At 41.6% G+C, this 12,644-nt stretch overlaps 1 protein-coding gene across 2 annotated transcripts in view; it reads left to right on the top strand.

Moving 5' to 3' along the window:
• Positions 1 to 12,644, top strand: part of dhx29 (DEAH (Asp-Glu-Ala-His) box polypeptide 29) — a 113,770-nt gene that overhangs the window by 70,220 nt on the left and 30,906 nt on the right. For both annotated transcript variants that reach the window (XM_067985901.1, XM_067985912.1), the window contains 5 exons: positions 4,667 to 4,751; positions 5,875 to 5,963; positions 6,287 to 6,415; positions 8,539 to 8,614; positions 10,535 to 10,759. In XM_067985901.1, the coding sequence (XP_067842002.1) occupies positions 4,667 to 4,751; positions 5,875 to 5,963; positions 6,287 to 6,415; positions 8,539 to 8,614; positions 10,535 to 10,759 (604 nt within the window). The remainder of the gene's footprint in view (positions 1 to 4,666; positions 4,752 to 5,874; positions 5,964 to 6,286; positions 6,416 to 8,538; positions 8,615 to 10,534; positions 10,760 to 12,644) is intronic.

Genomic DNA, 12,644 nt, shown 5'->3' with positions numbered 1-12,644 from the left:
ATTTGATTGAGGTGTACAAAATTATGAGGGGCTTAGATAGAGTGGATAGGAAGTACCTATTTCCCTTAGCAGAGGGGTCAATAACCAGGGGGCATGGATTTAAAGTGATTGGTAGAAGGATTAGAGTGGAAATGAGGAAATACTTTTTCACCCAGAGATGTTAGGGGTCTGGAACTCATTGCTCGAGAGGGTGGTAGAGGCAAAAACCCTTAACTCATTTAAAAAATACCTGGATGTGCACCTGCAGAGCCGTGACCTGCAGGGCTATGGACCAAATACGGGAAAGTGGGATTAGGCTTGGTGGCTCATTTCTCAGCCGGCGCAGACATGATGGGCCGAATGGCCTCCTGTGCTGTAAATTTTCTATGATTCTGTGAAGTGGCATCCTCGGTGATCTGATTTTTAAAAAATTACTCATTCTCGGGAAGTGGATGTCACTGGCAAGATCGGCATTTATTACCCATCCCTAGTTGCCATGAGATGTTGGTGAGTCGTCGTCTTGAATTGCTGCAGTAGTGGTTTGATGCAGCTGAGTGGCTTGTTAGACCATTCACTGGGCAGTTAAGAGTCATTCATTGGAGTCACATATAGGCCAGACCAGGTAAGGACGGCAGATTTCCTTCCCCAAACTGGATTAGTGAACCAATTGGGTTTTAATGAGAGTCTGACACCTTCATAGTCACTTTTTACTGCTAACGGTCCCTACTGCATATAGCAGGCTGAAGTTTACGTAGGGTAAAGGATGTGAGGCTGGCCAGGAATATGTTGATTATTTGAGTCTGGAGGTGACAAAAGCATGCCTGAAGGTTTCAGCAGCACATGAGCAGAGTTATCATCAGAGGTGGAAGCAGGCAGTCTTTACAATGGAGATGGTATGGTGGTCGAAAAAGGTATGGTAACATAGTGTTTGTTACTGGATCAGTAATCCAGAAGGCTGGACTAACAATCCAGCTGGGTGATGTAAGCTAAACTTCCCCAAAAACAAGGGCATGTTTCTTGATCAGAACATTGCCAAAAATATCCACGAGACCTCCTCGTTTGTGTGGTCAAAATCCAGCTTTAAATATCTAGTAATAATTCCAAACTCTCTGGTCTGTACAAAAAAACTGCTTGCTTGCCCTCTCCGGCATACAAGTTGACATGGATAAATGGAACATCCTACCCATATTGTTCCCTAGAAGAGCAAGCTCTGTACTTCCCCGCCTCTTCGACTGGTTTCAGATTGAACCAGGCAAGGTTCCAGTGGAGCTGCTCCAAGACCTTAACACCTGTATGCAAGCTTCTCTGGTCGGGCAAGAAACTCTTGATACGTTGTTATCTGCAGCTTGCCAAGCAGGAAGAAGGGCTCAGTCTTTCAAACCTCAGGCGCTGCTATTGGGCAGCCCAACTCCAGGGAATTATGGCCTGGTACTGGGCCTGTCCCCGTAACCTTGGCTGAACACTGAGATCAAGGCTTCCCATTCTCCCCCACACAGTCTACCCTTCATAGACTCCAAGAAAAGTCTGACAAAGGCCCAGAAATATCTGGCAGTAACAGCAACATTGCCTGCTTGGATAGAGATTTGTATCTACCTGAAAATACCTTTTTCCAATCTGGTATTTTGGAAAAAGAAAAAAATCTTGGATTTATGTTGTGCCTTTAATGTCTTTGGGATATCCCAAAGTATTTTATAACCAGTAGATTACTGTTGAAGTTGTTATGTGGGCAAAAGCAGCAGCCAATTTGTGCATAACAACATACCACAGAGTATATAAGATGAATGACCAGATAATCTATTTTTGGTAATGTTGGAAGAATGTTGGCCAAGACATCGCGATAATTCTCTGCTCTTCAAACAATGCTATGAGACCTTTTATGTCCAACTCAACAAGCAGGGCCTTGGGCTTAACTTATCATCTGAAAGACACCACCTAAGACAATGCAACGCTCTTTTAATACCGTTCTGAAGTGTCAGCCGAGATTATGTGCCCAAGGCTTGAGCCCTCAACTGACTTGGAGATGAATACAAATCCCCACAAATATATCTCCTCTATGTTTATTTCTGGATCAAAAGATAGCGTAAAAAGTCGTGAAGAAATTTGGGGAGCGAGACCTAAACTGCAGATGGTATAGGGAGCAGTATGGATATAGGCCCTCGTGACTGTTACCTGCAGCAGAATGTGCATTGGCTAGATCAAATGTACCACATCCCATTCTTGGTCCACGCAGTCTAATGTGATTCTTATATTTAAAAGGGGAGATAGAATCAGTCCAGGGAACTATAGACCAATTAGCTTAACGTCGGTGGTAGGAAAGATAATGGAATCCTTACTCAAAGATGTAATAGAAAAACATCTAAAACCTAAAATATAATAAAGAATAGTCAGCACGGATTTCAAAAGGGAAGGTCATGCTTGACCAACCTTATTAAATTCTTTGAAGAAGTAACAGAAGGGGTAATGTAGTAGATGTAATATATTTGGATTTTCAGAAGGCTTTCGATAAAGTACCGCATAGTAGATTCATGAATGAGGTCAGAGCATGTGAAGTCAAGGGACAAGTAGCAGAATGGATAGCAAGCTGGCTACAAAACAGAAAATAGAGCGTAGGGGTTAACAGTAGTTACTCATGTGGGAAGTGGCAAAAGGTGGGAAGTGGTTTTCCACAAGGATCGGTGCTGGGACCACTGTTGTTCACCATTTACATAAACGATTTGGACTCTGGAATCGGAAGTACAATTTCAAAATTTGCAGACGACACCAAATTGGGAGGTATAGTTAATACCGAGAAGGACTGCAAAAAAAAATAGGAAGACATTAATAAACTTGCAGAATGGGCGTGTAATTGGCAAATGAATTTCAATATAGATAAGTGTGAGGTATAACATTTTGGCAGGAAGAATGAGGAGGCCACATACTGCTTGGATAATGAGAATCTAAATGAGGTAGAGGAGCAGAGGGATCTGGGGTACAGATACACAGATCACTAAAAATAGCGACGCAGGTTAATAAGGCCATTTTGAAAAAAAGCAAACTAAGCACTGGGGTTTTTTTCTAGAGGGATAAAATTGAAAAGCAGAGAAGTTATGTTAAACTTATCAAGAACCTTGATTAGACTACACATAGAGTGCCGTGAACAGTTCTGGTCTCCATATTATAAAAAGGATATAAAGCACTGGAGAAGGTGCCAAAAAGATTTACTAGGATGATACTAGAACTGAGAGGTTATACCTATCAGGAAAGACTGAACAGGCTGGGGCACTTTTCTCTAGAAAAGAGAAGGCTGTGAGGTGACCTGATAGAGGTCTTTAAGATTATGAAAGGGTTTGATAGGGTAGACATAGAGAAGATGTTTCCACTTGCTGGGGATACCAGATCTAGGGATCATAAATATAAGTTAGTCACTAATAAATCCAATAGGGAATTCAGGAGAAACTTCTTTACCCAGAGAGTGGTTAGAATGTGGAACTTGCTAACACAAGGAGTAGTTGAGGCAACTAGCATAGATGCATTTAAGGGGAAGCTAGATAAACACATGAGGGAGAAAGGAATAGAAGGATATGCTGATAGGGTTAGATGAAGTAGGGAGGGAGGCGATTCATGTGGAGCGTAAACATTGGCATCGACTTGTTGGGCCGAATTGCCTGTTTCTGTGCTGTACGTTCTATGTAATTCTACATAAAATTCCTTCCTGAGGATGAATAATGCAGGGACTGAAGCCTGAGGGGTGCACTGCTGCAGATCTTCTGTCCCTGCTTCTTATTCAGCCTTTTTGGGAAAAAATTTGTACGGCCATAGATTGGCTTCTCAATCATTGCAAATCTGAGCTCATAGCTGTTGGGCTTACCCATTAAGCAATAATTTTCTTCACTGCACCACATAGACGAGTGCAGCTGTCATTGTTAGCTACATGATGATGTATGCCTTCCCTCAGCAAATAGAGATGATGCACATTTGGGAACTCTGGGGGAAATACCAGGCTGCCGAGAACTCATTCATGGAAGCCCGTATGGTCTAAGTATCTACCACACGGGCCCAGATCACCCCTCAAAGTCAGAGGGGGACCACAAGCTAGCAATCCCCTATTATTCCACAAAGGGCGATGTCCGAGCCCTACAAGGCCCATTGTCATATTTGCAAGAGTCTTGACATGTGCCCCCTGACTCAGCCAAAGCCCATGGACCTTTTTCAACTTTATCCCTTCCTAGTATGTGCAAAATCTGCCAGTTACCTCTGTGTGCATAATGTATACTGTGACGAACTCGAGTACTGTCATTAGATTATCTATGTACTTCTGGATGTTGTCTTTCAAGTTTTTCAACCTATATTGACCACTGGACTTTAATTTCTCAACTTAATAGACAATATCCTCTGGTCAGTTTCTGGAATCTTTTTCACAAATTAGTGTATGTTCCTTTTTCACAGATTGACATAACTCCATACTTTTTAAATTGCGGTATGATTTTTAACTTGCTTTGAGTGGCATTGTTCCCTCTGCTTCAGTTTTGTGATTGAAAAGTGGAATGCCAGAACATATCTCCATGTTCATGTGTCTGTCAAGTAAATGATTTCTCTTTCCCTCCCTACCCTCGGATGAACTTGACAGATTACTTCTTTTCTCAGGCTGATTTTCTTATTTTAAAATAACAATTTGTATAAGTTTGATTTTATGTTGCTAAATCTGTAGGTACAAAGTGATTGCTTTGCACTCCATCCTTTCATCACAAGATCAAGCTGCAGCCTTCACAGTCCCACCACCAGGGGTCAGGAAGGTAAGAGGAATAGTCTTGTTTTATCAGATCCCTTCTTAACTTTTTATCCCAATGAAAGAGCCCTAGTTTCAACAGTCTTTCTTCATAACTGAAGTGGCAGAAGTGGTAGTAAAAACATATAGATATTTAGACGATTGTTAATGACTGCATATGCTTCATTTGAAGGATACCAGTCATAATCCTTATAAGAGAGAGCCAGTGCAAGTTATTCAAAGGGAAAACCTATCAGTAAATAATTGAAGCCAACTGGTGGTTCTATCAGAGGTTTACACTAAAGACTAAACTAAACAGTAAAACAGCATTGCTCTAAGGCATAGGTTTTCAAACTGGAGTTCCTGGATGTTACCTGTGCTTAGAAAGGATCCCAGGGGTTTTGTGAGATCCTCAGATTTCTGTTTTTTTTTTAATCTGTTTCCTTACTAGCATGCGTCTCTTGTAAACTAATTTTAAAAATGCTTTCTGCAGTGTTGGCATTTTTCCCTTTGTGTAGCTGACACTGTCTCAGGAGTGTATCAATATTTGTCAACTGCGGCCCTAAGGAAAAGAAACAATTTATCACCACCCCTGCCCAATGACACTGAAGGTTTTACTTGCTACTGCGATCAGAAGGGTGAAGGGCAGACCTGATATTTTGGTTGAAGATGTTTGCATCTATGATTACAAGAGATAATTTGTCATTCCGTGTTTTCAGTTCCTCATCTAACCTTGTGAAAGGCATTGTAATAAAAGAATCAATTTTGCCAAAGTCAGTAAAAGCTATAAAGAAAATAGTAATCGATCATGGCCAGATAATATATTTTGTAATGAGTGATATGCTGCTTACTGGAAGAAAGTTCAGCCTCACTTTTTTAATGAATGGATTCAACATGATATAAATGACATATGGACATGAATGGTCATTGAATTGGTGCATAGTTTTGGAGTTTTACATTAATTATTGGTTCTGTGTTTGAAAAACGTATCCAACTTTCAGCAAATCATACAGTACTCCGTGGTTGAGTGAGGTTGTGTTTATCACAACTGATGGATGTAGGATAGTGGTGAAAGTTGAAACTTAAAGTGGGAAAGGTGATTGAAATCCGTTGTAGCTGATGATTTAATTGTCTCATCCTTCACTTTTCAGATTGTTTTGGCAACAAACATTGCAGAAACAGGTATCACAATACCTGATGTCGTCTTTGTCATTGATTCTGGAAAGACTAAAGAAAACAGGTTTGTTTACAGCCATGTATTTTGACAGCATTCTTTTAAACACTGACTAGGTTATAGCGGACTTGCAGATTTTGCAGTTCAATAAAAGTTGTAAAACATGTTTTAAACTGTCTTACTATTACAAAGCAATATAATTACAAACAATTCTCAATTTTTGTCATCACTTAAGACTGAAGTATCAATGGTGATCTATTCTACAATACATGATTTATGCAACTGAATGACATCAACATTATCCAAGTACTGAATATGTTTCAAAACTTTTAAAATAACAGGCTCTACATGTTTGTATAAATAGACACATATATTTTAAATGTTTATAGATATCATGAAAGTAGCCAAATGAGCTCATTGGTGGAGACCTTTATCAGCAAAGCCAATGGACTCCAGAGGCAGGGTCGAGCTGGACGTGTCCGAGAGGGATTCTGTTTCCGTTTGTACACAAAAGCAAGGTGAATACTCAGAAAATCTGTAACATTACTCGTGTCTAAAACAATAATGTACTTTTTAATCTGCTGAGATTTTAGTAGTGAGAATGTTTTCCAATTTTTAATTTTGAAATTAGTAATTTTACCAATAAGGTAACATATCTTCCATGATATTGCTCCAGGGCAAGTGGAGCAGCTGGACGAGGAATGGAGCGCAGGAGCATTTGGGGTGGGGGGTGGGGAGGGAAGAGGAGTACATTATCAGGCTGGGGTGCAGATTGGGAGCTGGAGGATGGAACGAGTTTGGCTTCCTTTTACTTGACACTTGGGTGGTTAGAGGTGTTCCTGAGGCTGACGTCAGAAGTGGAGGCTTGGTTTTGAGGCTGGGATGGTGGCTGGTACAAGTGTCAGGGTTGGTTCTGTGCAACATATACATTTGCACTATTATTACATTATATATTACAAGCCCTTATATTTAGTTACATTTGTTTTCCTTGTCATATCAAATATTGTTCAAAAATTCATGCTTTTCTATAAAACATGTTGATATCTACCATTAAAAGTATTCACTTACAGCCTCTCTGGGTTTTAGTGCTGTTGGGCTTTTTCTAACTCTAGGGGGGGGTCATTTTAACCCCCAAAGACAGGTGGGTTGGGGACGGATAGGAAGGTAAAAATGTAAAACCCGGCCACTTCCGGTTTTAAAGGAGGCGGGTCAGAAAAATCTTTTACAGAGACTGTGTGCCTCCATTTTAACAGCTTTTTATTTTTAATTCCTGGGGGCCGGGATTCCTGGGCTTTCTGATTCTTTCCATGTAAGAGGAGGCGGGAAGGGCCGGATCAACAGATTTATTGCACTGGTTTGGGCCAAGAGGAGCAGGAGTGTTTCCTCCAGGCCCAACAAGCTTACCTGCTGTGATCTAACACATGCAATCGGTTGACCCCTCCACCACCCCACCCCCCCCTCCAGATCTATCCACGACCACCCACCCCCCTCCCCTGGCAGATGCCTGGCCCCAAACCCACTGATGTCAGACTTACCTGGCATCTGCTCCCTTGCTGCTTTCCCGTTCAACAGGCAACCACCGTCGGGTGGGAAACCTGCTGAAAAAATTTAGAGGTCCTAATGTCAAAATGGTCAGGACGTCTGGGAAACCCATATTTCCGAGTTTCCCGTCAGGAAATGCTCTCCTGCCCTGCCCCCCGCGCTCCACGGCTCAGAGTAATAATCCAGGCCAAGGGGTTGGGAGGACTTACAAACAGCTAGTTGGCCAGTCTTGCTATCAATCATAACTTGCAATGTTTTATCCATTTCTCTCTCAAAATATGTTATATACCTTAAAACAAAATTTCATCATTAAATAATGAGGGTTTTTTATGAAGAGCATTCAATGACTTTGTTTTAAGACCTGTCTTGTCCATTAGATTGAATAGTTGGTAGCCTTGAGCCATGTTCAGGGAGTTATAGTTAGTGGAGTGAAACCAGTGCATTCTGGGTGTTATTTGCAGAGTGCTTGCCACAGAATGTTACGGATACATTTTGGGAATTAGCCATTACGTTGAGCTCTTCATTCAGGGAATCCTCAGGTACACTTTATTAGCTGTGAGAGTAAAGCAGGATTCCATTCCCAGGCCCAAGGAAAGAAATGTTGCATGGGTTTCCAACACAGCAAAGTCAACTGTATGGGTAAGAGTAAGTTTAATGTTTTCTTTCCTTAAATTAATAGATCTAAGGACTAAGATGACCACTGAATTTACTGTATTTTTAAGCAATTTTATTAGTTGTTTTTGTGGTGCTTTCTGCTTGTTCTTTTGTACCTTTTTGCTGCTTGTTCATAATTTTGCTACTTGTGTAGTCATGTTGCAAGCAATCAGCATTATTCAGTCAGCAGTAATTTGTTTTTAATTTATTGGGATCAATTCAGATTTTTTGGCTTACTGACACTTTTGTGTGTTATTTGCACTCCAGATGCAAGACTTTTAATTGTGTAGATAGGCTTGCTTTGAAAATATTTTTAATATTTGGAATTAGCTCTACTACTGTTTTGTTTCCTGTATAAAATATTCATCCCTTAATGAAGTTGTTTTGATTTTAAGCCTGGTCCCATATTTTTAAGGGGGTGACATAGTTTGCTTTCTTCCTCCAGGTATGACAATTTCATAGATTACTCTGTCCCAGAAATCTTACGAGTGCCCCTGGAAGAGCTTTGCCTTCATATCATGGTAATATTTGCTTATAAATATTTCAGACTTGTAGTAATGGCTGAGAGGACCCTTTACTGTACAGGCAATGCATCACTGTAATAGATTTAAATAATTTGTACATAAAGAATAGTTTGAAAACTGATCTGTTTGTAATGCTAAACTGTATTCTGCTACTGTATCTATTTTGGCATTCTCTTGATCATTATTAATGTGGTTTAAAATAAAGAGGAACATTTGAATAATCTGTAAAATCTAGAGCTTGAAGGAGCGTTAGTTGTTAAGGTGACATGTCAGTGTCGACAGGACATGTGCATGTGTTTCCTGAGCTGATTGCTCCTGGGGAGGAGAAGTTCATTAGCTGTCGGGAGAACAAGTTTAGTTGCTATTATGGCACATGCGGTATTACAGAGTTTGTGGGCTCCTGAATCGTAATGTTAATAAGCAATTCATTCTTATTTTTTATTTCTCCTTTTATTAATTCTTCCTCTTCTCCCCCCTCTCCTATGATGCATCGCACTAGCCTAACCCTCCGACAATACTAATCTCAGAGGCATGTGAGAGTAGACTTTTTCTTTTGTATCTGTTTCTTTTTTTCCCCCCCACCATCTCAGTTCCTCTGGAAGTGTGCCTCACTTCCATTTGAAGCTTTCCTCTGAGATCAGCAGCTTGCTTTTATGAAGAACTGTGGGCTTGAACCACTCAGTTGCAGAGTTCCAGCATTCGCCGCTGGAGAGAGGTTTAGAACTTGTAAAGTTAATTTTAATTTTCTTTGAAGAAATTTGACTGTGTTCAGCAACAGAAATGCACATATTGAGCTAAAATGAATGACATTCTCTGTGGTTATGGTATATCATCCTTCCTGTCCCCTCTGCAGCTTTCGACACAGTAGATTAACATGCTTCTTCTTCAATGCTTCTCCTCCATTGTCCAGTTCAGTAGGACTGCCTTTGCTTGGTTCCATTCTTATCTAACCACTCATAGCCAAAGCATCTCTAATAATGGCTTCTCTTCTCATCCCATCTTTGGAATCCAACCCCCTGCCCATTAATCCATCTTGGCCCCAACCTCTTTCTCATCTATATGCTGCTCCTTGGTGATATCATCTGTAGGCACAGGGTCAGCTTCCACATATATGCTGATGATACCCATGTCTACCTTTCCACCACCTCTCTTGACTCTTCCACTGGCTTTGTGCTGTCAGACTGCTTGTCCAACATCCAGTCTTTGATGAGCCATAACTTCCTTAAGACTAAAGCCATCATCTAAGGCTCCCACCACAAGTTCCTTACCCTCGCCACAAACTCCATGTTCTTCCCTAGCATTGTCTTGGGCTGAATCGGAATGTTTGCAACCTTGGCATCCTGTTCAACCGAAAGCTGAGCTTCCAACCAAAGACTACCTACTTCCACTTTTGTATCATCACCTACCTCTGCCTCAGCCTCTCTGCAGCTTATTTGGCACCTCTAGGCTCGATTACTCCAATGCTCTCCTGGCTGGCCTTTCACCCTCCAAGCCCCATAAACAATACCACATTCAAAACTCTCTCTCTATCCTGCCAAGTCCCACTCACCCATTACACCAGTCCTCATTGACCTATATTGACTCCCAGTCTCCAAGTTCAGAAAATGTAAAATTCTTGCTCTCGTTTAAATTCCTTCATGGCTTTGCCCCTTCCTATCTCGGTATCTTCCTCCAGCCCTGCAAACATCCACCCTGCCATACTCTTCTTTTTTATGACTTCTGCCTCTTGTACAGCCAACCCTCCCTGTGCCCCAACTTCGACAATTTTGCTTTCAGCTGATTAGGTACTTCTGCATTACAATGAATGAAAAATAGATGAGACCAATTTTTGTCAGTATGCATTACCCATCTAATTCAATACATAATTTTCTTATGCAGTACGATTTTATTAAACCCTTCCTTATTTTTAATTTTTAGAAATGCAATCATGGGTGTCCAGAAGATTTTCTCTCCAGAGCCTTAGATCCACCACAATGCCAGGTCATTAGTAATGCTATGAACGTGCTGAGGAAGATTGGGGCCTGTGAAATCAACGAAGCTAAACTGACTCCATTAGGTCAGCATCTTGCTGCCCTTCCAGTAAATGTGAAAATTGGGAAAATGTTGATTTTTGGAGCTATTTTTGGCTGTTTGGAACCTGTGGTAAGTGGATTGAAAGACTAATAAAAAAGATAAGCAATGGCAAACATTTAAAGAAATATTTCAAAATTCTCAATGAACATACATTCCATTGAGAAATAAAAATTCCATGGGAAAAGTGATCCATCACTGGCTAACTAAGGAAGATAAGGATAGTATTAGATTAAAAGAAGAGGCTTATAATGTTGCCAAGAAGAGTAGTAGGCCCGAGGATTGGGAGAATTTTAGAAACCGGCAAAGGGTGACTGAAAAATTGATAGAGGGAGAAAATAGAATATGAGAGTAAACGAACAAGAAATATATAAACAGATTGTAAGAGCTCCTGCAAGTATGTAAAAAGGAAGAGGGTAGCGAAAGTAAACAGGGTACCTTAGAGGCTGAGACAGGAGAAATTATAATGGGGAATAGGGTACGGTAGCATAGTGGTTATGTTACTGGACTAGTAATCCAGAAGCCTGGACTAATAATCCGGAGTCATGAGTTCAAATCCCGCTATGGCAGCTGGGGAATTTAAATTCAATTAATTAAATTAAAAATCTGGAATTAAAAAAAAACTAGTCTCAGGAATGGTGACATGATACTACCGGATTGTCTTAAAAACCCATCTGGTTCACTAACGCCCTTTAGGGAAGGAAACCTGCCGTCCTTACCCGGTCCGGACATATATGTGACTCCAGACCCACAGCAATGTGGTTGATTCTTAATTGCTGTCTGAAATGGCCTAGCAAGCCACTCAGACGCAACCATCTTCAGCCAGAAGTGCCGAGTGGATAATCCATCTCTGCCTCCTCCCGATATCCCCACCATCACAGAAGCCAGTCTTCAGCCAATTCGATTCACTCCACGTGACATCAAGAAACGGCTGAGTACACTGGATACAGCAAAGGCTATGGGCCCCGACAACATCCGGGCTGTAGTGCTGAAGACTTGTGCTCCAGAACTAGCTGCGCCTCTAGCCATGCTGTTCCATTACAGCTAAAACACTGGCATCTACCCGACAATGTGGAAAATTGCCCAGGTATGTCCTGTCCATAAAAAGCAGGACAAATCCAATCCGGCCAATTACCACCCCATCAATCTACTCTCAAATCATCAGCAAAGTGATGGAAGGTGTCATCGACAGTGCTATCAAGCGGCACTTACTCATCAATAACCTGCTCACTGATGCTCAGTTTGGGTTCCGCCAGGACCACTCTGCTCCAGACCTCATTACAGCCTTGATCCAATCATGAACAAAAGAGCTGAATTGCTGAGGTGATGTGAGAGTGACTGCCCTTGACATCAAGGCAGCATTTGACTGAGTGTGGCACCAAGGAGCCCTAGTAAAATTGAAGTTAATGGGAATCAGGGAGAAAACTCTCCAGTGGCTGGAGTCATACCTAGCACAAAGGAAGATGGTAGTGGTTGTTGGAGGCCAATCATCTTAGCCCCAGGACATTGCTGCAGGAGTTCCTCAGGGCAGTGTCTTAGGCCCAACCATCTTCAGCTGCTTCATCAATGACCTTCCCTCCATCATAAGGTCAGAAATGGGGATGTTCGCTGATGATTGCACAGTGTTCAGTTCCATTCGCAACCCCTCAGATAATGAAGCAATCCGAGCCCACATGCAACAAGACCTGGACAACATCCAGGCTTGGGCTGATAAGTGGCAAGTAACATTCGTGTCAGACAAGTGCCAGCCAATGACCATCTCCAACAAGAGAGAGTCTAACCACCTCCCCTTGACATTGAACGGCATTACCATCGCCGAATCCCCCACCATCAACATCCTGGGGGTCACCATTGACCAGAAACTTAACTTGACCAGCCATATAAATACTGTGGCTACAAGAGCAGGTCAGAGGCTGGGTAGTCTGCGGCGAGTGACTCACCTCCTGACTCCCCAAAG

The sequence above is a fragment of the Heptranchias perlo genome, chromosome 1, assembly GCF_035084215.1.
Source record: "Heptranchias perlo isolate sHepPer1 chromosome 1, sHepPer1.hap1, whole genome shotgun sequence".
Classification (NCBI taxonomy): Eukaryota; Metazoa; Chordata; class Chondrichthyes; order Hexanchiformes; family Hexanchidae; genus Heptranchias; species Heptranchias perlo.
The sequence above is the reverse complement of the archived record's forward strand: the minus strand, read 5'-3'. Positions and strand labels throughout refer to the sequence as shown.